This window comes from Panthera onca, chromosome C1 (genome assembly GCF_046562875.1).
Source record: "Panthera onca isolate mPanOnc1 chromosome C1, mPanOnc1 haplotype 2, whole genome shotgun sequence".
Taxonomy (NCBI): domain Eukaryota; kingdom Metazoa; phylum Chordata; class Mammalia; order Carnivora; family Felidae; genus Panthera; species Panthera onca.
In genome coordinates this window covers 30,543,833-30,569,794 of record NC_138346.1, presented here as the reverse complement: position 1 = coordinate 30,569,794, position 25,962 = coordinate 30,543,833, and the positions used below count along the sequence as shown (strand labels likewise).

Below are 25,962 nucleotides of genomic sequence, written 5' to 3'. Positions count from 1 at the left end.
TTTAAGATTATTTTTGTCACAGACCTAGGAAAATGTGCACATACACAAACACAAAATTTCTGCGTTTGACTTGTAGGGTTCCCTCACCTACTGAAACTCATCTGCGGACCCTACTGGAAATCCACGGGCTTAAGAATACATGCTCTAGATGATACTTTAAGAGCTTATAAATACACAGGGTACTGTTTTCTCACTCGATGGACCATATGTTCACATATGGGTATATATGCGCTTATAAAAATACTTCACTTGCAAAAATTAATATGTTATCCCATCTGAACACTTAAAAGCAGAGCTGGGTGGATCTTGAAACCATGAATTCCAAATCTGCTCACTGCTTCTATTGGTAAGATTTGTCTATTAATTTTGGCAAGTCCTGTGGGCTTTGTTTAAACAAAACAGCTAAATAAAAAGAGCAAGATTCTGTTAAGTTTCTAACTGAAACCAGGCGGTTTCTTTATACCCAGTACCTTCTAATGGTATTGTACTGTGGCAATCTGTTATTCTTACTGCGCTCAGATCTTTATCCAATAGTGAGACAAAAGAATGGAGGCGAGGCCAGTTTGCCCAGCGGTGAGACCACCTGGGGGTAAAGCCTGCCTCAGACTTGGGCAGGTCACTTGGCCTCTCTGAGCCTCAGTTTCTGCATCTGTAAACGGGTGGTAGCTATAACAGGGTGTGGTGTGTATTCACTGAGGATTAAACCAAGGACTATCTAAACAGGGGTCTAGCCCATAATAAAGGCTCAATAAATGATCGGTACTTCTTCCCGTTGATATTCCCATTGATGTTCCAGCTTCGTATGAAATGGGTAGCCCCAATGAAAGGGAGAAATTCCAGGAAATGACAATTGCTACTTAAAAAAATGTGCCCTGACATTGAGGCTGGATTTCACTATTGAGCTGGAGACCAGGTGCCCTGCCTTTGGCCTTGAATGGACCAGAGACTTCAGCATCCTGCAGGCCTGCCCACGGTCTCTTTGTGTCTTAGGCAGCTTCTTCACCGAGAAGTTGTACATGACAGCATTGTTTTTTCCTCCTATTTTCCCTGCAGGTTTTAATGTAAGGATTAATAAGACAGTGTTTGTAGATGTCTTTGAGCTTCCCAGAAGAAAGGCACTCCAGGAGGTGGTAAATTCTCTGGCCTCCATAATCTACTCATGAAATATGGAACTTTGAAAGTGTGAGAAAAATCTCAAATCACTTTGACAGCATTTTAATTATAGTTGATTTGTTTGCCGCTAATAGTGAAAATGCTGTCAGCATGATTTGAGATGTTTCTTCCACTCAAAATGTTATATTTCGTGTTTTCGAGTCATGAGGCAACATTTCGGTTTCCAGATAAAACCAGAATAGCTCAGGGAATGTGTTAGAACACAAAGGCAAAGTCCACAAAATGGACCCAGTGTAGCCAACCCCTCAGGAAACGTCATCACAGAGTGAATTCTTCAGAATTCACCAACCTTAGGTCCCTCATCTGTTTACTCACTCCACAAAAAACTGTGAGCCCTCCAGGCACTGTGCAAGCACGAGAGGTTCAGCAGCACAAAGGTGAGATCCTTGCCCTCATGGTGCCTTCAATCTAGTGAGGACACAGATTCTAAAGAAATAAACAAGTATATTGACAAGACCTGTACCGATGAATAGCTATAAAGGCAATAAGACGGTGGTGAGCTGGAGAATAAGGGTATGCTGTCTGAAATAGGGTGGTCAGAGCAGGCTTCTCTGAGGAGGTGACATTTGCCCCTAGAAGGATGAGACGGCACCCGCCGTAGAAAAAGGTAGCAGAGTATCACAGGCAGAGAGAAGAGCAAGTGCAAAGGCCCAGAGGCTGGAAGGAGCTTGCCATGTGCAGAGTGTGCGGTCTTAATCATTTGTGATACGCATAAAAGGAGGCACTGACTGATTGGCAAAGGTTGTGGCTTCAGGATTTGGGTGTGCACAGGGGCTCTGATGTGTAGTGGATCTTCTAGCACGGGCTCGGTTGGCTAACCCAGCGTTTTGGTGGCCTGCTGGGAAGCGTCAAGTGTGGATAGAGTTATGGAAAGCAGAAAGCCCCTTTTCCTGTTGGCCTTAGTGATGAGAGGAAGGATGAGACTGTTGCTTTTTCATACCTCTCCCGTGGTCTCTGAAAATTAATTCCGCTGTCAAGATTCCCACGCCCCACATGCGGGTTTGGGGAGAGAAATTAAGACTTTGAAGTTGAGGACGAACGGACAGAAAACGTTCTCTCGACAAATGCTCAACATGCAGATAGCGGAATCTGTGAGGAGAAAAGTAAAAAGGCACTCGGGAACCATTGTGGAGAGGAAGAGAAAGGTAGGAGTGGAAGTGGCTACTTGGGCTTAGCAAAGTAAATAAATGAATAAAATAACAAAAGGTAGCGTGAAAGCTTTGGAAGGAATTTTTTCATTTGAGGGAGATTACGAATAATGAAATGCAAACACAGTAGTTAATATGTCCGTTAGCTGGTTTATGTTTTCTTCCGGAAAATGAATAATGTGTTCGAAGAGGAACGGCTTTGCGGGTTATCCTACCTGACTGTCGCTGGGGTGAGCCCCGAGTTTAGAGCCCAGATTCCTTTACCAAACAAACGCTGGGTATCAGATGCTAGATGCGGAACCATATTTATTCCGAGGCCACCAACTTCCTAATCCTCTGTGAGCTCTTCCAAATGAACCTGACAACACTGAAATTTCTAAGGAGATTTACTGCAGCTGTAGCAAATCCCTAATAATAAAAAATTTCCCCAAATGAGTCAGGCACACAGGACTTAAGTGAGACGTTCTGTGTGAAGTCAACATGTCATCTGGTGTGTGCCCTTTATGCAGGAAGCTGAGCCACAAGGCCTGGTGGTTAACTGGGGCCTGTCCACGGGGCAGATCACGGGCACTGGAAGTGGGGGCGGGGAGGAGGGAGGGGGCGGCGATTAGCCACCCAACTGTAACTCTGGGTCCCTTTCCCCTCAAGCAAACCTAAGAGGAAAATCTGGTTTTTCTAAGGAGTTTAAGTAAGAGCTGATTACTTGCTTCACAAAAGGATTCACCAGAGGGGTCCTTTAAATGACAAGCTCTAGAAAGAAAATTTATAATGTGATTGATGTATGTGAACCCTTTTCAAAAAATGCATCCCTTCATTCACTCTCTCTGCGTGTGTAAATACGTCGGGATGTATTCGTAGCTGCCAGCATTTACAGGAGAGGACTTGGGGTGGTATATTCACTGAGTAAATTGAGGCCAGCTTACAGCTATGGCGTTTGTTAGGTAACCCCACTTCATCGCTGATTGTGTTAATCCCCTAAATTACTCCATGGGTGATTAGGCAACCAGATAAAACCCTCCCTTTCTAATGAACCAGCCAGTGGGACGTCAGGGCCTCTCTTTGTCCTTTCCAGAAACACTGGCAACAGAAACACTGGAGGTATCTGGTGGTCTTTTAAAAAAAAAAGTGTTTAAATACTTACCGAGTGTGGGCCATGCCCCTGGCACTATTGTAGGTGACCCAGTGTTGTGTCTCATTTGGTCCCCACCACGGTTCCGCAAGACAGGTGATGATGGCAGTGGTGATGATGATGAGGATATTTACATTTTCATCCGCTGTGTTCTGAGAGCTGGGTTATTTTTCTCAGCTCTCCCACTTTGAAAAAAAAATTTTTTTTTTGTTTTATTTTTCCTTTTCTTTTATTCTATTCTGTCTTTATTATTCCTGAAGTACAGTTGACATACGATGTTATGTCAGTTTCAGGTGCACGTCGGAGCGATTCCACAATTGGATACATTCTGCCATGCTCACCGCCGTGGTGTGGTTACCATCTGTCACCATGAAAAAAAATCCTAATGGAAGCAGCATTATTTTATATATTTGTGGCTTTTTAAAATATTCAAGCCCCCTGTAAGCAATTCAGATAATAGAAGAGAACAAAGAAGGAAGGAGAAATTACCAATTATGTCACCACCCATATATATCTCATTACTGTTAATATTTTAGTAGGTAGTCTTTCAGACATTTTTCTTTATGTATATGTAAGAATGTGTATATGTATATGTTTTTAACACATGCTTTTTTTAAAATCTATTTTTTAACCTAACAATACAGCATGGCCCTTTTCCCATAAGAACAAAATATCTAGACCCACAGCATTACCTACTATGGCAGTGGAGTATTCCATTTTATAAATACAAAACTGATTTACCACCCCCCCCCCCACCATTGGACATTTAGATATGATGCTGTTTATAAACGAACCATCTTTTCACTTTTTTTTTAACGTTGTTTAATGTTTGTTTATTTTTGAGGGGGAGAGAGAGAGTGTGAGTGGGGGAGGGACAGAGAGAGAGAGGGAGACACAGAATCTGAAGCAGCTCCAGCCCCGAGGTGGGGCTTGAACTTGTGAACCGCGAGATTCTGAGCTGAAGTCGGATGCTTAACTGACTGAGCCACTCAGGTGCCCTTCACTTTTGTTTTTCTTATATCTATACATGCACAAGGAGGCATGTACATCTTTGCACAATTGTCTGATTATTTTCTTAGGAAAAAGTTCCTAGCAGCAGAATTGCTGGATTAAAGACTTTGTCAAATTTCTGCCCAAATGCACTCCAAAATGTTTTAACAGATGTTCATTCCGCTTATACTGCACCTCTACTCACTTGCTGTATCTCTTCACCCCAGAAATGTGTGTGGGAATACAATAAATCACAATGAACACTCATTGAGCAGTCACTAAACTACTAGGCTGGGTACTGACACTAGATATGGATTAGATTGGTCCTTCGAATCTCACAACAACCCTAGGAGGAAGGTTCTAATATCCCGTTTTACTGTCATTTTCCCCATTGCTAAGGATCAGAAAGGTGAAGTAACTTGCCTGAAGTCACCCAGCTATTAAGGCTGAATTGAGATCCAAACCCAGTTCTACTTCTGGGATTAGCTGGGGGGGTGGAGGCCAGGGGGACGGGACTCTTCCACGCAGATTCATACATGCTCTGCTCTAGGGGAACTGGGTAGTGTCTGCTTTACTGAACACAGCCAGCTTCTCCACCGTTATGTACCCTGGTCAGGCATCACCATTACTCAGCTGAGAGTGACTGTCCAGCAGTGCTTACCTCAGTGTGGAAATACTAAGGAGGGATTTTCCAGAGGGTTTGGGGAATTTCCTTTGAGAACAAACTAAGTGTCTTTTCACTTTGGTTTTGGAAGTGGGGAGGCACATTTTCAAAGGCAGCATCATCTCCCAAACTGAAATCGCAGATTCCCCCACCCCCACTGCCTTTCTCAATCTGTAGCTGTCTCTTCAGAGCTCCTGGGGGGGAAACCCTGCCATCTTGTCTTTTCCAGACTAACCAGCTTCTGTAATTCTTTTGACTGTAGGATTCCAGCCCTCTGGGGTCTCAGATTGCACTAATCCTGGTGCACTCCTTATACTTCCTTCACAGGCCTATTTATCCATAAGTGGCTGTGCAATCTGAAATATGGCTCCTGGGGGCTGCAGGGAGGCCTTGGGCCACTCCAGCTCAAACGAGCCACTTCTACAGGCAGCCAGCTCCCACAGACCCGTGTGTGCAGGAGTCTGCAGGCACATCCCAGAGAGAGTAGCTTTTCCAGGCCCTCTCTTTACCCCCCCAGAAAGAAATGTCTTACATGTTGTTTTAACAGACTGACGGAAAATAAATAAACAGGGAGAGACAAGGAAATGGGTGGTTGTTGGTAAATAATCGTGCAGTGGCCAGCAATTTGCAGGGAGCTGGTGGGGAAGGAATTTCCCACCTCGGCCGCTGAGACAGGGATGTTTACTGGGAACCCAGAGGAGGAGCACAGAGCCGGCACAGTGAAGACTGCCAGAGCACCCACCGAGGCTGGATCTGTGTGCCTGAACAGATAAAATGGCACCCATGGTGTGTGTGCCATTCCACGAACCGAGCCAAGGATGTCTTTGAGGTGTCTTCCCCAACCTGGGGCCAGTTTGATTCTATTTGAAATGAGCTCAAGCTTCAGTACAGGGAGGGCAGCCTGCTCAGCAGCTTGCTGAGGCTAATAGTTATTTGCTCATAGACTCTGGGTCCCTGAGGATTCACCCCCTGCTTTTGGAGAAAGGTTTTTATTGCCTTATCTAATACGATGCTGATTCCTTTTAAAAACGTGTTGTTGACGAGACATTGCTGATGTGAACTTTGCAGAGTCATCTCAAGGAGGGAGGGGGCCCATGGTTGGGAGCCTTTGTCACTGACAATTAAAGATAAGGAAAGAGGGGATGACCCAGGAGAAAATGGAAACATGGGAGAGAGGGCAGGAAAGTAAACAAATATCCCGGGACTGTCCCCAGTGTGCCTGGCTCGGTGCCTAGCACCTTACTTATACTTTTCATTCTATCTCCAGCCCAGCCTTCTGAACTGGATATTTTTATCCTCATCTTACAGATGAAGAAATTGATTTCAGAGGGGCTAAGTAACTCTCAGTGATGCAGAGCTAAGACGAAAAGACTAAGATTCAGAGAGATCGTGATGGAAATAAAAGTGGTGCTATGGAAGGAAGGAAAAATGTTTGTTTTGAGATAATTTGATAGAATGATGCTACTGCTCTTATGTGGGCAAAAGATAAGGCCTTAAAACCTAGCCATCCACTGAGGCGCCCATTCTGTTCATGGCTTCAATAAGGCAATGCAACTTCCTATATCTAGGTTCACCGGTCTATACGAGCAAACCTAAACGCCCTTTGTTTATCATTCTGAAACTCCTGAACATCTGGAAATGGAGGGCACAGGAGCTGGAGTGAGACAATGGTCCCTTTCATCTGAGCGTGATCTTTGCTCATATGTGCCCCTGTGTATCATCCTCACTTAGGTATGACTTCATTGAGATTCGGGATGGGGACAGTGAATCTGCAGACCTCTTGGGAAAGCACTGTGGGAACATCGCCCCACCCACCATCATTTCCTCGGGCTCCGTGCTCTACATCAAGTTCACCTCCGACTACGCCAGGCAGGGGGCAGGCTTCTCCCTGCGTTATGAGATCTTCAAGACAGGTCAGTGTGGTCACGGCTGGAGAGCGGGGAGCTGGGCACCTCCGGGAGGACGGGTAGCTAGCTGCCCTCTGTGTCTGGCTGTGGGGCACTGTGTAAGGGAACTGTGTGAGAATCATATGCACATGGATGGAGCCCAGTGAGACGGATGGGAGGGGTTACAAAAGTTGTTGGAGTTGGAAGAGAGGTTCAGGGTGACCCTGGTGACAGCCTAAGATGAAAACCCAGTTTAACTTACGATCCAACTCAAGAGAGCGCTGGGTGCTGCCCATCAGGCAGGCAAGCATTTGTTTGTGGCACCAAAAGTGTAGGAGGGTCAATTAACTCGAGAACCACTTTCGAAAAGAATTTGATTTCTGTGTGTGTTTTTTTTAAATCACAATTTGATTTCTGTGTGTTTTTTTCATGGGGGGAAAGCAAAAGTCAGTTGAACGTCCTCCTGATTACTTCATGGTTTAATGTTGCCTTTATCTGGGATTTCATGGGCAGAAGGACATAATCTTTTCAGTATTTAGAGTCTCTAAAGATCTTAGTATGATCCTCCCAGTGGGGTCATCCAGTAGCGTTGAAAATCAAATGTGGCTCATAGGAATCCCCCTTGCTGATCTGTTTTACCACTTCTACCTGTTGAACCCCTGCTTCCTAAATGCAGATACAGCTGCCCCCTGAAAAGCAATCAGAAAGATAGGAGAAAAAGAGACAGAGAACACTTCACTTCTTTTAAGTTGACTGCCTGCTTTCCATGAGGCCCCCCCTTAGATTACTTGAGGCCCTGAAAACATGCACCCATCCTTATTTCCATAACTGGATTGAGCCAACTTTTATTCATAAGTCGCTAGTTCAGTAGCTACGCTGAAGCACTCTAAGCGGCATGCCCTTCCCTCCAGTGTGAGAGCTCATTATCTTGAGGCTGAGCGAAGCACCCTCCAGTTCTCCCCTCACCCCCAGCCTGCTTCCCTGCCTCACGGGCTCCTACCCCATCTACCAGCACGGCCCCTCCTGAGCCTCCGTTTTACAACTTGTAGACAGAGTCTGGTACAAGGGGAGGCTGTCCGCCTTGTCGTCGAGAGGCCCAAGTCCGGCGCCTCTTGAGTTCAGTGTAAGGGGACCTATTCATATATATTTTCTTTTCACTGAACAGTTCTTGAAAGGAAGTGGTAGCTGCTGAAAGCACTTTTTATATCCACTCTGTCTAAATATTTGTCAGATTTGTCTGCCTGAGAGTAAGAACGAAGAATCCAATGAAGGGGCGGGCCGAGGGAACTCTGTCAAGCCATCTCCAAGCCCCAGTGGGAGCACAGACTGTCCCAGGGCACGAATCTCAAGAAGGCCCGTCTGTCACGGGCTGCCATGCTTCCCACCCACATGAGGTCATAAGGACTGACAGTCTGCGGTGTCCAGTGTCTCGGGGGCTGGTGTGAGGCTCCTGAATACCTCAGTCCACATTCCCTAGAGTCCTACGCAAGATTCAGATCAGTCAGTGCCACCAGCTCAGATGGAACATTCATCATACCCTCTTCTGCTGGGGAGCAGTTGGGGAGAGAGAGCACAGAAAGGAATAAAACACTAGAAGAGGGCAAAACACGCGTGAAGACCCTCGGCACGTAACCCATGCACAGTAGACGCCGTTGGATGAACATAAGTAAATAGATATGTCGACTGAAAGGAAAACTATAATATGAGGCAGAAGGCGTAAGCACCAAGTAAAGGTACGATTAACGTGCTATGGTTGTGAAAATGAGGGCTCTATTGAGTGACGTGGCAAGCAGGGGATCCAGGAAGTCAATTAGAAAGCAAGGTCACCAGTGCTAAAGCTGTCACTCAGCTCTCCCGTGCTGACAGTGAACGGAAAACAGCTCCAAGCAAGGTCGTCCAGAGAGCTGGCCGAGGGAAGTCAGAACAAGGGTGAGCAGGACCATTAAAGTTCATGTCTCTTTCATGCTTCCTGACTTCGTATTTCACAAGGGATGATGCCGTATTCTCCAGAAAGCCACCGAAAGGATGAATGTTAACCCTATCCATCATGCAGTTTTGATGTTAAAAGTTAAAATGCACAGAGGGTATCATAACTGAGCAGTACTGTTTTGAGGACAGATAGTCTGCGGACGCCTCGACACCATAGCACCAGCCATGGAAGGTGGCTTAGGCATGGACCAACGGGGCACCCTACTTCAAGGACGAGGACTCCCTAAAGACAGAGGACAGAGGTTCCTGTGGTGGGAGAGAGCCCTGCCAACCACAGCCATATTTCCGGGGAACGCAAGAGAGAAAATGAGAGCCCAGTGGTCTTCTTGGGGGCCACTCTCACCTGCCATCAGGCCTGCCTGAAAGAACAGCCCTCAGCATGAAGGGCAACGCTGTGTAAAACACATACATGCGTGGGCTACAAAATTCAAAGCTGAGAAGCCTAGGAAGATGAGCATTCTTCCAGATGCCATGCCCTCCCTGCACCCACATTTCCACTGTGGGAGTCCTGGAAGAAAATACACAAAATTTACGTCATCCACAAAACATGAAAGAAATGCGTGAACATGCTGAAGAAATCCAAACAAACATAGCTATGTTTGCTAGTCAGATTCATAGAGAAAGACGGGGCTGGGGGGGGGGGGGGGGGGCGGCTGGGACTGTAAACACAGATACCCAAAATAATGGTGCCGAGGACTGTGGAAGCTCAGCTGCCGAATTCTACTGACAGACACAAACCCACAATTCAGGTGCAAAAGGGGGACATGTGGCTGGAGTGCAAGGTCCACGTCTCCCCTGAATGAAGTGGTTTCTAAACGCGTCTATGTATTACCAGACTGCTCACATACAAAAGTGCAAACCGAAACAGCTCGCAGACTTAAAGGATCTCGAATTGCCAAACCATGAGCAGAACAGAGAAAGGAATTTTAAAATAACTTAAAAAGTAACATTGGAAACTGAATCACTGGAAAACGTGGGTGTTTTTTTGTTGTTGTTGTTGTTCATTCGTTTTCTGAGACTCCCTTGACCAAAGTTCAAGATCAGGTTTTCCTTCCTGGTGCCCAAAGACATCGCAGAATCTGAAATCTCTGGGGTCATCCACAGACAGAGAAAACTTGGAGTGCCCCCCTGCTCCCGCTCCCTGAACTGAATTCACCTTTTGAGGGCAGGCCCAGCTCAGTTTGGATAAATCCACCACCGTGTTTTAAATAGCTTTATGCGTGTGGATTCTTCCTTTGCTTGCAGAGTTATTGTAAAATTTATAGTGGAAAAAGATGGAGTGGGCACTTCTCACACCAGAGTCCTTTGGTATGAAACCATTCACTGCAGCCAAAATCCCCCAGCTTGTGTGGACAATCTTAGCATTGAGTGAACCTGCGTATTTGTTGACTGAGCTATTTTTTTTTTAACCTCTGATGCTTTTAACACATTGCAGAAAAGGATCTTGGATTAGGTAGATGTCTGCAAGACGCCCCTTTCGTCCCAAAATCGTCACCCTCTTGTGAGATCTCTCCCCCACATTTAACATCCAGCTGCCTGCTTTCTGACACTTTGACCACAGTCCAAACTATGAGGTGGCACGATTACAGACGAATGCACCGTTCTAATGGACAAGTTGGACTGTTCTGCGTAAAAAGGATAAAACTGTCTTTCTTCCTCATTTAAAATAACCCAGAGAATATACCCATGGATAGCCATGTGTCAGAGATAGATACATATTCTTTTTGGTGTTTTTGTTTGTTTGTTGGTTGGTTGGTTGGTTGTTTTGCCATAAGAATATTATATTGGGGGCACCTGGGTGGCTCAGTCGGTTAAGTGTCCGACTTTGGCTCAGGTCATGATCTCACAGTTCAAGAGTTCGAGCTCCGCGTCGGGCTCTGTGCTAACAGCTCAGAGCCTGGAGCCTGCTTCAGATTCTGTGTCTCCCTCTCTCTCTGCCCCTTCCCCACTCGTGCTCTGTCTCTCTCTGTCTCTCAAAAATGAATAAGCGTTAAAAGAATATATATCATATTGAAAAATTCTGACCAGTGAAGTGCAGGACCTCAGAACCCTGGAAGCTGTGGGTGCTTTAAAATGTCGCATTCTCCGGGCCTGTCTTCGACTTACTAGGTGTCCATTGTGGGCGAATTTTCCCCCATGGATGGGAGGAACCAAAGAAAGATTCCACCAAAAATTCCCCGCTCCTTTGGAGGAGGGGGACGAGGTGGGGTGGGGTGGGGATTCCCCTTGCCCTGAGAAGGAATGACAAGACAGCAAACTTGAGGAGGGAATGTCAGGATGCCTTTTCTGGCTCTGGAAGCCAGTTGTGGCTAGAGAGTTAATTTCCTCCGGCTAAGTGACCCACATGGAGAAGGCTGCACAATGGCAATAAACACTAACCTTTTCAAGATTCCTCTCAGCCCCCCAAAGACCGGCCAGCTGGCTTCGCTTTGCCAAACTGCCTCATCCCAAACCATTGAGGAGGCCCTCCGGAGCGTGGGGCTTGGCAGTAAACAAAGCTGGGGGCTCAGTGGTAAACAAACTGGGGAAAGGCCGTCCCAGCTCAGCCCTCTAGACCCAGCTGCCCACTGGGCCGCCCATGACTGACTGACAGAGTGCAGAGCCTCAGAGATGCAGCACTTTAGGGAGCCTTGGGAATGCTGAAAAGGTTAGCTCTCGCCCATCCCCCATCCCCACGCTGCCAGGGCACAGCGCTGGGCTGAAGGCAGAGGTGATGGATGGGCAGGTAGGGATGTTGGAATTTCCGGTCTGATGCTAAAGGAAGTTGCAATCCCCCTTCTCCCACTTATCTGCATGGCACCTTTTCCAAGTCAGACACGCGCGCTTTCCAGAAAGCCGTCATCAATAAAGAGCCTCACGGAGGGCCCTGCTGCAGGAGCCTCGGATAAAGACATCGCTGCGGGCTAAGATCAGTGTATTGACATCACACAGTTATATTTCAGCGGGATCCCCAGAGGACACTTCCTGCCAGTAAACACCTGGTTTATCGAGTATTTCTGTATTTTTTCTTCATGCTTAGAGTGCTTATTATCCTCCTCATAAATCCTGCTAGCTTTTTTTAATTTTAAAATCGGAGCGTAGTGAAATCAATGGCGATTGTCCAGCCTTTACATCCACTGCAATTGACTGGCATCGCTTCTGGCCCCGTGTTGCTCCGTGGGCCCAGCGTCCCGGGTCTGGTCGGAAGCCCACGCTGGCCAATGGTGGCTGGGTGAAAGCACACGAGGGCCCTTTTAATGCGACTCCACCTAGAGGCATTAGCAGATCTGGTGGCTGTAATCCTCTTAGAGCTCCTGCTGCCGTCCAAGCCTGCACCGGGATGCGAATGTGTGCGGCATTTAATAAGAACGCCTCCGTGAGTCCCAGGAAAGCAGACACAAGAGCTTCGGAGAAAAAACAAGGCCATCCCTACCACAAAGGAACCAGAAGCCTTCCAAATGTCAATACACTGCCACATTTTTCCAAACTTGCTGCCGGAGCGGCCTTTAACATCCCCAACGCCCTGCTGTGATCCACCAGCTACAAACGTCGATTGTTAATTGTCTGGCCACTACAGAGCAGCTCGTTTTAATATAGTCATGACATGAATGAGACCCAAGCTCCCCTTTGCCCCTCCCCTGAGGCACCTTGGATCTTGGAGGGAGAAGGGGGCACTGGGTTGGCTCTGGGACAATAGGGGCTAGTGTTGAGGTCAGCAATAAATAAGGGGTAACATTGTTTTCCCTGCTGGCAATCAGCAAGCCTTCCTTAAGGATTGAAATAACTTACATTTCTGGAGCGAGCAGCTGAGTAATTGAGAAAGAAGGCTCTGTTCCTCTTTTCAAGAGAATCTCTCTCTTTTTCTCTCTTTCTCTCTCTCTCTCTCTCTCTCTCTCTCTCTCTCCCTCCCTGTATCTCACACACACACACTTCTTTCTAACCCCCCTCCACTCCCCAACTCCTCAATTGCTGATCTTACTGTATTATGTAGAGCACGCCAGCTCTCCTCCCCTAATTTCTCTCCTAAAGAAAGTCTGGCTTAAAGGCTTGAGACGTGGCTGTGAAGAGTATGTTGCTTCAAGGGCCACTCCAGTGAAAACAAAAACGTCACGAGTAGGTGGATTGGGGCTCCAACATGTAAATAACCCATGTGACAGAGGCAGGAGAGAAAGGCATGTTCTTCTCCTTTCTTAATGCTACAGTTCTCTTTTACATACAGGCTCCGAAGACTGTTCAAAAAACTTCACAAGCCCCAACGGGACCATTGAATCCCCTGGATTTCCCGAGAAGTACCCACACAACTTGGACTGTACCTTTACCATCCTGGCCAAACCCAAGATGGAGATCATCCTGCAGTTTCTGACCTTTGACCTGGAGCATGACCCTTTGCAGGTGGGCGAAGGAGACTGCAAATACGATTGGCTGGACATCTGGGACGGCATTCCTCATGGTAAGTGATGTCGCTGTCACGAGACCCTTCTCAGGAGCTTTGCCTTTGCCTGTGAATTGCTTTAGTAACGATAAAAGAGAGAGAGAGAGAACAAAGACTTCAAAGCTCCTTAGGGTTTGTGTATGACCCATGATGACTTTCTCTTCGTATTCTTCACCAAGGATGATTTCAGAGAAATTACAGGAAGGCAGTTTCCTTTCTTGGAGGTATTTTTTTGGAGAAGGATAGGAGGAGAGTGAATAGGTACTTGGATGAGGATGAGAAAACCTATCGGTAATGTTCTTTTCTACCCCAAGTTGTCAGGATTTCCAGAGAAAGTGACTCAGTGACCACTATGCCCCAATAGGATGCCAGAGCCAGACTGACTAGGTTTGAATCCTGGTTCTGCTCTGAGCAGTTCTGCAACCCTGGGTAGGTCACTTAAACTCTGTGTCTTATGTGTATAAATAAACTGTTTTCATCACCATTATTATTACTATGATTTTACTATTATTAAGACAATCACAAATATCAAAAAGGTGCATCACCCAAGGCCCAGAGGAACTGGTGCTTCTCAGGGGGAGACCAACATAGGTCTTGAGCAGAATCTGTATTGGTGAAGAAACCAATTGTTCCCTTTTGTGGTCAGTATTAGTGTTTTGCACTATAAGGGAGACTTGATGGCTAAGCAGTTTCATTTCCTGAGAAAAGCCTAGGACTTAGTCAGAAAACTCAGGTTTGAGTCACAGCTCTGTTATTTCCTAGCCGTATGAACATGGAAAAGTCATGTGACCTCTCTGAACCTCAATTTTTTCTTCTGTAGAACAGGCATCATCATGACAGCTTTCTGGCCCATCCCTGAACAGAGGGAGAGAACAGAATGAAGCCAGGTCAGGGAAAGTACGGTTGACCTTTGAACAATACTTGAACTGCCTATGCAGTTGAAAAATCCACACGTTACTCTGAGTCCCCAAAAACTTAACTGCTAATAGCCTACTGTTGACCGGAAGCCTTACCAATAACATAAACAGTCAATTAATACATATTTTATATATTATGTGTAGCGTACCCAGTCTTCTTACAATAAAGGAAACTAGAGAAAAAGAAAATGTCATTAAGAAAATCATAAGGAAAAGAAAATACATTTACAGGAGCGTACTGTATTTCTCCAAAAAAAATCCACGTATAAGTGGATCCACACACTTTAAACCCGTGTTGTTCAAGGGTGAACTGTACTTTTTAATGTCCAGGAAAAATACTACGTGTTGTTCTTAAGACCTATTTTTGGTCATTCTTTTATGCCAAGGCATACCCAAAGGATGCTCCATGGAGTGACTGGTGATTGTGGCAAGTGTAAATGTATCGAAAATGGAGTTTGACCTTCCCATGTCTACTGACTTGTCTTTGTCTTGCATGTCCAGTCGGCCCCCTGATTGGCAAGTACTGTGGGACCAAAACACCCTCTGAACTCCGTTCGTCGACCGGGATCCTCTCTCTGACCTTCCACACAGACATGGCGGTGGCCAAGGATGGCTTCTCTGCACGCTACTACCTGGTCCATCAAGAGCCACCAGACAGTGAGTTGGGCAGTTGGGAACCTCTGTCCTGTCCTTCCATCAGGGCTGTGAGGACATGTAATGAAGACAGACTGGCCTCTGGGAAAGGAGAGAGCAGTTCTCCAGAATTTATAGTAGCATCTGAGTTCAGGGAATGGGGGCTATATCTTCTTGCTAGGCAGAGATTAATGAAAATAGAACAGATGTCGACTGGGTACTCCTTTCTTTACAAAGTACGTATGTGTACCAAGAATTAGTTATTCCCAGAGTAAGTCTCAGAACCATCGCAAGCCTCAGTTTTCCCATCTGTGAACGGAAGGGAGGTTAGTGAGGACGTCTCTATAGAGTCCCCTACCCTGTGCTAACATTTTTTGAGTCTGAGGCTATTTTTCTCCCTCTCTAAGCCTCAGTGGCCATTGTCAGAAAACTGAGTAATTTTTACACCTCTCTCATATATATATATATGTATATATGATATACATATATATATATACATATACATATATATATACGTATATATATACACATGTATATACGTATACATATACATATATACGTATATACGTATATATATACGTATATACATATATATGTATATATATGTGTGTGTATATATATATATATAAAACATCTCTGGCCCTGGGTAGAGCTTCTCTCACTAGACTGGTACACGCTTGCACTTTCACTGCACGCTTCCAGTATACACAGTTCCCAGGCTTCTGCTATGTGCCAGGTGCCGTGCAAAGCATAAAGTATAGCTCTGGCGCCAGCTGCCCTGGAACTTCCCATCCAGGCCATGAGTCTCCGGCCTCCATCAACGTTTACTCCCACCTCCTGAATCTTCACATCAGCTCCTCTAGGATGTGTGCCCCACATGTGCTGCCATTTCCACCAAGAAACCCAAAGGATAACTTTAAGTACTAAAGACGTACTTGAAGGCTGCTTGGAGCTGGGGAAATCGTGCCACGGTTGTAGACAGCTTATTGCGTGCCTACCTACGCACAGGGCAGCCTGGCCTGCCGGAAAGGTGACGAGTTTTGTTCTGGGTTTTGCTTTTGCGCTTCTTCAAAAAGCCCATGAAGATTGAATGACAGGAAAACAGTACTGCAAATTGCACCAGGGTCTGCAATGGGCCAGTTCAGTCACAGAGCTAGAGAATGGATTTGATAGCTGAAAAAATTGCTGGTCTTTATCAGACATGTGCACACACGAATATTGACCAGTGCCTGAGGTATCCGTGGGAAGGACAGCAATTGAGCTAATGGTGCATGGCCAGACTCAGTGACTTCTGGGTCCATTTGCCCAAGCAAGTGGCTCAGGGGAATGGAGTGACACGCCTGTGCTCGTGGAGAGGTGTCCCAAAGACAGGCATTTACTGCTTTGTGATGTCTGTCTTCTGTGCCAGAACTCGAGACAATTGAGTGAAAGAAAGAAGCAAAAGTGCCTCCTGGGTGTTTATTAATAAAGCAAGCTTCCCACGATGTATCAGCCCACCCAGATTGCCACGGGTCTATCACACGTTTACCTGTATTTCAATATCGGTGCATCTGGTGTCTGTGAGCATCCGTAGCCTGCGGCACCAACAGTTCTTGTGCTTTAGATTGTATTTTTAATTTGTATGATGATTCTTATTTACCCACAGCCTGACTTCTTTTAGGCCCAATTTAGTTTCTTTCAGACCCAGAGGGGTTGTCAAAGTCTGTGACTTGGCAGGGTTGTTTTTTAAAATGCGAGCGTATAATGAGGTCTTTAAGATGAGCGAGTTCCTGCAAGGACTTGCCCCTAAGAGGGAGCAACATTTTGAGAGTCCCAGGGGTTCGAGGTTGAGAGACATAACTCTGCCTTTGACCATCTCCACTCCCCAGACTTCCAGTGCAATGTCCCTCTGGGAATGGAATCTGGCCGGATTGCCAATGAACAGATCAGTGCCTCATCTACCTACTCTGATGGAAGGTGGACACCCCAGCAAAGCCGCCTCCATGGTGACGACAATGGCTGGACACCCAACTTGGATTCCAGCAAGGAATATCTCCAGGTACTCACTCAGATGTACTAGAGGGTGTGCAGAGGGCACGTGTATTGGTGGACAAGGGAGGTGGCCCCTCGCCTGGAGCGGACAGAGGACACAAAGAAAATAAACACAGCCTACTCGAGAACCCCATTCATCCATCCGTCCAAAAACACATGTGCCAGGCACGAATAGACTTAGCCAGGTGTTGTGCTAACTACTGGGATAAAAATGACAAGTAAGATGGACACTGCTGCTGCCCTTGTGACACTTACCAGGCCTCGGAGAAGTTGTTTGGCCTGGGTGCTGTTTGCCTCTCAGTAAAGATATCCATGGAACGTTCTATAAACAGTTCCAGATCTTCCTCATTCTTGGCAGAGGGAGGCATCAGAGACTTGGTAGGGGGAGGGCGTCTTCCTAAGGGCAGACTTGAGTCGCTAGCTGAGCATGGCAGCCTCTCATGATCTTTGCTACTTGGAGGGAGCCCTGCCAGGAAGGTTTTGCACATAGCTATCAGAGAAGATAGAACACATGGGAAAATGTCACTACCGGGAATGAAACTCTAGTTGCCCAGATGCTCTGCGGCATCTTTTCAGACTATTGTTTGCCTTCCTTCTGAATAAGACTTGCAGTTTGTGTTGAATAATCACCCTGAAACTACAGACTGGTCCAGCTCCCATCCCCCAGGGAAGAGCAGCTTCTGGGTCCATGCTAGAGCAATGACTGCTTTTATGACACACATACCAGACGGCCTTGTGACCCATTGACAATCCTGTCCTAGTTCTGATGTGACACAGTGACCTCCGCTCTGAGAAGGATGTTGTGGAACAGGCAGCAGGAAAGGGAGAAGGGCTACTTAGAAACTTCCAGGGAGTCCACAGAGGTTCTAACAGCACAGTCCTCCGGCCATTTTGTAACTGTGTCTCCTCTGCCTCTCCAAAAACCCTTCTGATCCTGCAAAGCTTCCAGAACGCTCTCCTTTATAATCAATGTCCCATTGATTTCACTCCTTATTTTTCGGCCTCAATCATAAACTTTCTCTTATTGCTATCCAGCTGTCTGTCATACACATATGCAGCCCCGCATACTTCTCTTGAATTGCTTACTATGCTGAGCACATAGTAAGTAGCCAATAAATGCTTCCTGACTCAAATTTTACCTGCGAGTGCTGGCTAAATTTTGATCACACAGAGGTTGCCATTAAGAAACGCCGTGGCCAGCAAAGGAATGGCATTCCTTTGGGTTTTTTCCAAAGCAATTTCCAAATGGGTTTGGCGTTGTGGGGAGAAAGGTGCCTCCAAATGTCGGCCATCTTCTTCATCAAGCGAAAGGTCAGGACTTGGTGCATAAGCCTAATTGCTTGGGCAGACTCTGCATGCCCTTTGACCCTTTAGTGACCTGAGTGACTAAATACACAATGGATTGAGGGACTGAGGGCACGGGAGGCAAAGCAGCCCTGAGCTGAGACGCTGCAACAAGGGGGTCATAAGTGAATTGGACTGGACTGGACTGGACTGGGGTGGAGTGGGCGGAGTGGCGTGGATTTAACCATTGTTCCTTTAGAATAGCGTCTGCTTTTACTACTTAAGGCGGGCTGTAGTCCAGTAAGAAGGGGTCACAGTTCTAGATGTTCAAGGATCCCTTTAAGATAAACTGACTACCGTCCATTCAGATTTGCAAAGAAGAGAAAAGCAGAAAAATAATCAAGTTACGGTTTCAAAGGTGTCCAATCCAGTGTCAAATAAGTCGAGATTAACCGTCCAGCTTGGAATTGCAAACTGATAACTGATCGCACTGATTCTGAGGGAATCACAGACACGACTTGTAAGCCGGGTATTCCATTTGTGTCCTTTGAAGAAAAAGCAAGATGCTGCCCTCCTGTCAGGAGCTGCGGCCCCCTCACTCCTCCTCTGCTCTCCCTCAGGTGGATTTGCACTTTCTAACCATGCTTACAGCCATTGCCACGCAAGGAGCGATTTCCAGGGAAACCCAGAATGGCTACTACGTCAAATCGTACAAGCTGGAAGTCAGCACGAACGGTGAAGACTGGATGGTGTACCGGCACGGCAAAAACCACAAGGTAAAACCCATATCCCCACCTCAAAGGCATGCTGGGGTGGTGCAGGAGGCTTGGGACCAGAGGAGCTTCCAGTTGACCCCACAGAGGGGAGGAGGCCTTGTTCCGTGAGGTTCAAATAATTGATAGAGGCGTGGGAGGCGGTGGCCCTGAAAATATCCTTTCTTATGCTAAAGCGATTGGAAAACACGGTTTCTCCGACAGCCAGGCTGCTGTTGCATGTCGCACAGCAGAGAGAGAGTGAGCAAGCTTGCGGAGTGCTCTCTGACTGCAAATGAAGGAGAAAATGCGTTCCCAGTCCGCGCCTCCCTACACAGGATTCATTGAGCATTTATGGCCTGAGTCCCTTCCACATGCTGGGTTAACAATCACAAAGCCACATGAAACTGTAGTTCAGGAGTTACCGAGGTCTGGAAATGAAAGGGCACAAATCCTGAGAGGGACTCACAATGTCCCGAAGAAGAAAGAGGACAATAAATAATGAGGAGAAATTCAGTTTGTCAGGGATGGGATCTGAACTGGCAATCACGCTTGGCGGCAAGGCATTGAATTCTCGCAGCTGGTGTCTTCAGTGTCTGTGGCCCCCAGAGGTGTGGCCGTGTGGGTGATGTGGGGTTTTTGTTGTGCACAAGGATGAATGCTGGCGCTCGGCTTACTTAGACATGTGGCATTCTGCCAGTGAGCGGGCCCGGGCCGGCACTGGCGATACACTGCTCATAAGGTGCACGCAGCGTATAGGGGGCTTATTGCAAGTGGCTGGTGGTCTCACCTGGGCGGGGGGAGAACACGGTCATGCGCTGGCTCCCAGCTCTAGGAGGAGAGTGCCTATCCTTCCCTGAATGGAAGTGGGGACAGGCAAAGAGACCCTCCTCTTTAGCGCTACGGTTCCCCTGTCTGTCACGCTGTGAATGATCAAAATGGGACACGTGGCACCGCACCTAGAGAGGCCAAAGATCGTTTGCAAACACAGCCTCCTTGTCTCCTACCACTGCCCCGAGGCTGCTTGCCCTCGCTGGGGAGACTGGAAACCTTGAACCGAGAAAATACTCCACTGTAATGTCGGCACTGATTCTCTCTGGAAATGTGAGTTTTTAAGGCAGTGGATTTTTTTTTTATTATTAAAATTGCCATAGTAACGTGGCACCATTCATCTGAAAATCACGGCTTCTAGATATTACCAGGTGTCACACACACACACACACACACACACACACTTTCCTCATTTCACGAATAGGGAAAGTGAGGTAGTTAATTGAAGGACCTCCTCACCTTAACATGTTCAACCAGGTCTGGTTTCTCACTGACTTTGTTTATTTCAGTTGCAAATATCGCTTGGAAATGGCAAGCCGGAGCTGGCACTGGATGCTAGGTGCATGGGCTGAGTCCTCTCCCCAACCTACTCTTTTTCATGCCTTCTCTCCCCACCCACCCTGCTCAATAAGAAACTGGTGGAACCTAGAAGCTGAGCCAGGCAGGCGAGGGCCCGCGCTGAGTCGGAGTGGGTCCTGAGGGAGAAGGAGGAGTTTCACCTGACAGCCTCCCTGTCCAGGCGCAATGACTAAGCAGTGCTGGCCAGAGGGATACTGTAGCATAAGCTGATTTTAAAAGCACGCAGATGGACTGGGATGCTATTTAAAACACTATTTGTAGGAAATCTGCTTTCGGAAATACCTTAGCACTGCACATTTTGACAGAATGCTGTCCTCCCTGGCTTTATCCCTGGTATTCATTCTGCAGGGAAGCTATTCCTGAGAATTGAATTTAGCTTTCTGGGCTCCTTTGGAATCAGTCTCAACTTTTTCATATTGGATGCATTATTCTTTCTCTCTCTCACTTTCTCTTCTCACCCTTGGCTAAATTTCTTTGCCCAGGAGCCAAGGGGTAATTTCATTTTCATTTTGTTGTTGTTGTTTGGTTTTTTAGTGAATCCGTCCTGCTCACATAAAAAGTGCTGGGGCAGAGGAAAAGCCCCTTCCCTTCCCCATTAGATAATTCATTCTCTGGCTAACCTAGAAGGAGGCTGGAGAATGGAAAGCCTGCCAGTAAGGCGTCACTCCCTCCCCACGCTCCCTTGCCCCACCACGGGTGTGGTGGGTGACGAGGGAGACCTGCCCGTCCTCCCCTCCAGGGGTGATCTCTGCTGCTCCCCCATTAGCAGATCCGTCTCCCAGATGTCTGTATTTAACGTGCAGATTCCGCACCGTTCAAGGGGCGTCAGCGCGGCTCTCTGGGCTGTTCAGGTTGAAATAGTTGAGTGAACCATGCCAAATAGATTTGTCAAGTCTGCTGCAGTTTGATTTGATGCCATGAAGGGGAGGGGGGTGAGGAGGGGCGTCGGGGGCAAGAGGGGAAGAGGCTTCGTCTGGGTCGGTCGCTACCACTAGGTTCTTCTTTGTAGCCGCTGGATGGATGGTGGGCGCCACGCCAGGCCGGCCAGTACCGGGTGGTGGGCTTGAAAGCACAATTCAGGACCTGTGAGCGAAGCATAGCAGAGGGGAAGGCGGAGGCTGTTCTGCTCCACGGTGCGGAGGGAGGGTTTGCAGACGCAAGCCCGCGCGCGGGGTGTGAGGAGGGGATTGTGCCGTTGGGGGCAGAGATGTAGGAACTTGATTTCCATTCCTGGGTCCCCGGGTCAGCACCAACACGGTGTACCAAAGACCAGGGAATCAGGGAAATCGGAGAAAAACAAGATGAAGGAGTGCTGGAGGTGGTGGGGGATGGCTATGCTATCTCCTTGCTACACACCGTTTACAGTTTGGACCCAGACCAGGCTGAGGCAGGGCCTGGGCCTATGGCCGAACGACTCTTGTCCAGGAAGTGGGGACCAGGGAGCTCTTTCCAGCCTCCCTCGGCCTCCGAGCAGCCTCCTCTTTGTCTCTTCCCACCCAGTAGGTCGTGACGAGGTTGCCTATGGGGGAGGCATTCCGCTATTGTGGGGGGTATTGCGAGCATCCTCCTGGCAAAACACAGCCGACTTACGCAGGCCACATGTACAGCACATCCCCAAATCCTTATCCAATTACACATGCCATAAATATATGGAACCTATGATTTTCCTATAGGGTGGGCCCTCCTCATGCATATTTATGGCGTAACCACAAGGCAGAGAGCTTGTCCGCCTGATGGAGCCCATATCCAGCCCATGTGCTCCCTTAGATTATACAAATTGCTTCAGATCTATTTCTTCAGAAACCACAAGTAGAAAACGACTGCTTTTGGTTTCGCCAGCTATATTAATAACACCCCAAACATTGACATAGTGTTGTAAATACGGTATTAGAAGGTTCGTGTACGTGCCTATAATTATAGGCACAATCATGTGCACACAAACCAAGAGAGGGGCATAGAGAGAGATGGGAGTAGCTGGGGGCATGAGGCCTTGGCCAGGACCCCACTTACCTCTGACTTGCTGATTCTGGGAGTGTGCACTGGAGGGAATGAGACCGAGACTTCTAGTGTCAGGACAGAGGGACAGAGGCCAGTGCCCTTATGTGTCTAAGCAAAAGCCCTTGCCTTCCTTCCTCCCCTATTTGGTAAGCGTGGGCGTCTCCTTGTTGACATAGCCCCGGCTACCTTGCTCTTAGTCACAATGCTGCTGGCTGTTCTGATGTACTTGGAAGAAATCTGGGCTCAAAGAGAGAGTCTGTGGGGGTGCTAAACATATCTTGATGGCCAGACTGAGGATGGGAGGGGGAGGACAGGGATGAGGTCCAAGCATTTGCAGAATTACCCTGTAATGAGTGGCGGAAACGCACGAAGCTTGTCATACTAATGCAATCGTGGCCGCCAACGGGATCAGAGAGCCTTCAGGTACCACCTCATTCACTTCAGAATGTGGCACTGTTTCAAAGACTGGAATCGCAGCTCTTAAAGTAATTTGCCCCAGGACGTGGGGAACCATGGAGTCCCCGTGAAAGGCACCTGGTCCTGGGGCTTTGATCTCTAGGAGGGTGTTCCCAGCAATCTGATCTAGGCCTGGCCGTCGTCTTGGATCCAGAGGGAAATCAGCTTCCTAGATGTTCAGTCTGAGGGTCTAGAGGTGTGCATATTCCTGGAGAGCCTCCATTGGTTTTGAGATCTGAAGTTGGGCTCAGACAGTGTGACTCAGCACGGCAGGCTCTTGGAGTTACATCACAGAATGGGCTGCATCCTAGAATCTTGAAGATGGAGTTGCTTTGCGCTTGATTCAGCCATATCCCTTCAAGACACTTAAACACCTCACTTCGAAAATTATCTGCCCTATATTTATTTTCTGGATTAAAACAAATGACTTTGAAAGCCACTTGAGAATTTTAAACCGTCTGAAAGTATCAGAGACTTAGGAGGAGAGAGAGTGGTGTCCTGAAACCAAACCCCCCAAATCAGTCGGCGGACAGAACCACGCGGCGTCTATTTTCAGATCCCCTTAGAGGATGCACTGTGTGACCTTGGAAATTTCTCTTCATGGCTCCGTGCCTCAGTGTTTCCGCCTGCCCAAATGGAATGGTGCTGCGGCAGCTCTTGGCAGAGCACCTTGGGATCTGTAGATGGAAGTCTGTCTGCAGGTGGAATTAGTGTATTAGACCCACAAAGCTCTTCTTGAGCAGAAGCAAGTTATCAGTTTAAAAAGTAACAAGGCCCCATGGGTTATGTATCTGCCTCCTTTAAGATCGGAGGTCTGGAAGGGACCTGATAAGTCACCCAGACCTTTCCCTGCATCCGATGGCCCCTGCGCTGGAGCTGCCTGAGACGAACGTTGCCCTCCTCGGCTCCAGTCTTCTGTGAGGGATCCAGTCGTTCCCCTAATTAACAACGCACAGTTTTCAAAAAATACCTTTTTTTTTTTTTTAACCTCCTGGCGGATGACTGCATTCCCCTTATCCTTTTCATTGTAGTTTTTGTTTATTGTGTATGAGATGACGACAATGACACAAGCTGTCAGCTGGGAAATAGCCTCAGACTTCAGAAGCCATGCGTATGGTTGCCTCGTCGAACCAGGGTTGCGTATATTCCGAAGAGAGCCGATGCCCTTTCGAAATTCATGTCCCCTGGTTTCTCTGCCCCCTACAGTTATAACTGAGAAGAATCCAGGGCCCTACGTAATTAAGTTTGTCCCTTATCCATTTGCCATGGGATGAGCTCAGACCCTTAGCCTCTCCACTTAGGAAGCCCAAGGGAAAATGTCATTACACATAAGCTTGGAACCTTTTTTCTATCAGGCTCCTGTGGCCGGCTTCACCCAACTCCCATGGGTGCTGAATTGTCTCTGGGAGCTGAGGCCAGCCTCCCTGGCGCTTACGATGCTCCCTGCCAAATTCGCAATGCCTTCCATCTCACTGCCGTGCACCGAGGCCAGTGGGACAGAGCGAGTGAGCAGGGCTTATAAAAGGGTGTAGTGATTCTGCTGGGGCTGGAAAAACTCTTCTTTGCCCTAACCCCAGCGTCTCTAGATGAGCGTTGGAGTGAACACCTCATCTGGTAGGTTGTCGGGTTCTTTGCCATCACCATTTCCCTGCTCGGAGATTTGCTGAGATTCCGCTGGAAGAGGAATGCGGTTGGCAGAGAGTCTCCGGAGCCTGACTCCCATACCCTTTCACGCTCTCTTCTGCCCACCTGCAAGTTAAAGGCACCTTCTCAAAAAATGTGACAATGTGAGAATGCCTGTGTTTCTCTCCCGACCTTCCCGGGAGGACATTGGCCACTCCCTTTCATTGCTCTGATGCTATACTCTCCCCCACACCATCTCTCCTCTAGCCCCAAATCCCTGAGCTGCTCTCCCCTCCTCTTCTCCTTGGTGCTTTCCTGTCTCCAGTCCCAAAACCCTAATCCTGTTAGTATGCTGTGTTCCAGGGCTCGGCGTCTCGATGGGGGTAACATAATCCTGCAGTAAATCTAACGGGGACCCACAAGGCACACACAGATGGGATGCACACATCCCACCCACCTCCGCCCTCACCCTCAGGAAGAAACCGGCCTCCCCCGCCCTCCACCCCATGACATGTCCCTGCTCCTCTGTCTTCTCCTTTGCATCAGCAGAGCTGCCTGATGACAAAAACAGCCCTAAGTAAAGGAGCAGGAGACAGGAGGGCATCATGGTCATAAATGAGCATTTGGTGGCTAAGGAATTTTCTCTGCCCTGCCCCCCTTCTTCCCCTCCCTTAAAGTCTCCCCCACTTCTCTCTCATATCTGTATATGTATACACATCTATATGAGACACATCCCTTCTGACTCTGTGTCTGGCTAAGTTCCCACATCCACTAGAATGAAAGCAGCTTTAAAAAAATTTTTTTATAGTCTTTAAGGAGGAGTTTTAAGAGAGAATTGTCAGGGCCATGATTTACAAAAAGGAAAAAAAAAAGCGTCCATTACCTTAACATCGTTGTCCCCGAGTGCAACAGCCCCCCTACCCTGCCCCCCACCCCTTGCCTGTTTGGTGCAACAAATTAATTAAACAGGATGGTGTTCATTGATTAACTATTTTTATGTGTAGGCCCGGTGGCTGGTTTTAGAGAAGATGCCAGGGAAGAGGGTGGGAGAGAGCAGACAGGCCTTTGGTTCTGCAGTGAGGATGAGTCCATTCAGTTGTTTCAGAGAGAAATTTTTAAAATCTGCCACTGGTTTCCCCAGTTTCTGCCCTCTGTTCCTGCCACCTCTCCCTTCTGCCTGCTTTGTTCTCCTCCTCCTTGAGTGTCCGTGCCAAGTAGATTGAAAAGGAGAACTTTGGATGCAATGAAACATTTATTAGCGGAGAGAAATATTTATTTAAAAAAAAAAAGGGAAGAAGAAGAACATCTCCTGCACAATTTCTACCTCAGGGCTCCAGCACTGTGTTGCCTTTGAAAAATTGCCTGCTTTCTTTGCAGTCCCTGGAGCTGGCCACGTTCAGATACTTACAGCAAAATCTGAATAAACTGTAGGTCATGCCATAGGTAATGAAGAGACAGGCGTGTGCAG

The 25,962-nt window shown here is 47.5% G+C and overlaps 1 protein-coding gene across 6 annotated transcripts in view; it reads left to right on the top strand.

The window, feature by feature from the left end:
• Positions 1-25,962, top strand: part of NRP2 (neuropilin 2) — a 116,344-nt gene that overhangs the window by 27,858 nt on the left and 62,524 nt on the right. For all 6 annotated transcript variants that reach the window (XM_060623126.3, XM_060623124.3, XM_060623125.3 and 3 more), the window contains exons 3-7: positions 6,836-7,017; positions 13,178-13,408; positions 14,809-14,964; positions 16,809-16,978; positions 18,876-19,031. In XM_060623126.3, the coding sequence (XP_060479109.1) occupies positions 6,836-7,017; positions 13,178-13,408; positions 14,809-14,964; positions 16,809-16,978; positions 18,876-19,031 (895 nt within the window). The remainder of the gene's footprint in view (positions 1-6,835; positions 7,018-13,177; positions 13,409-14,808; positions 14,965-16,808; positions 16,979-18,875; positions 19,032-25,962) is intronic.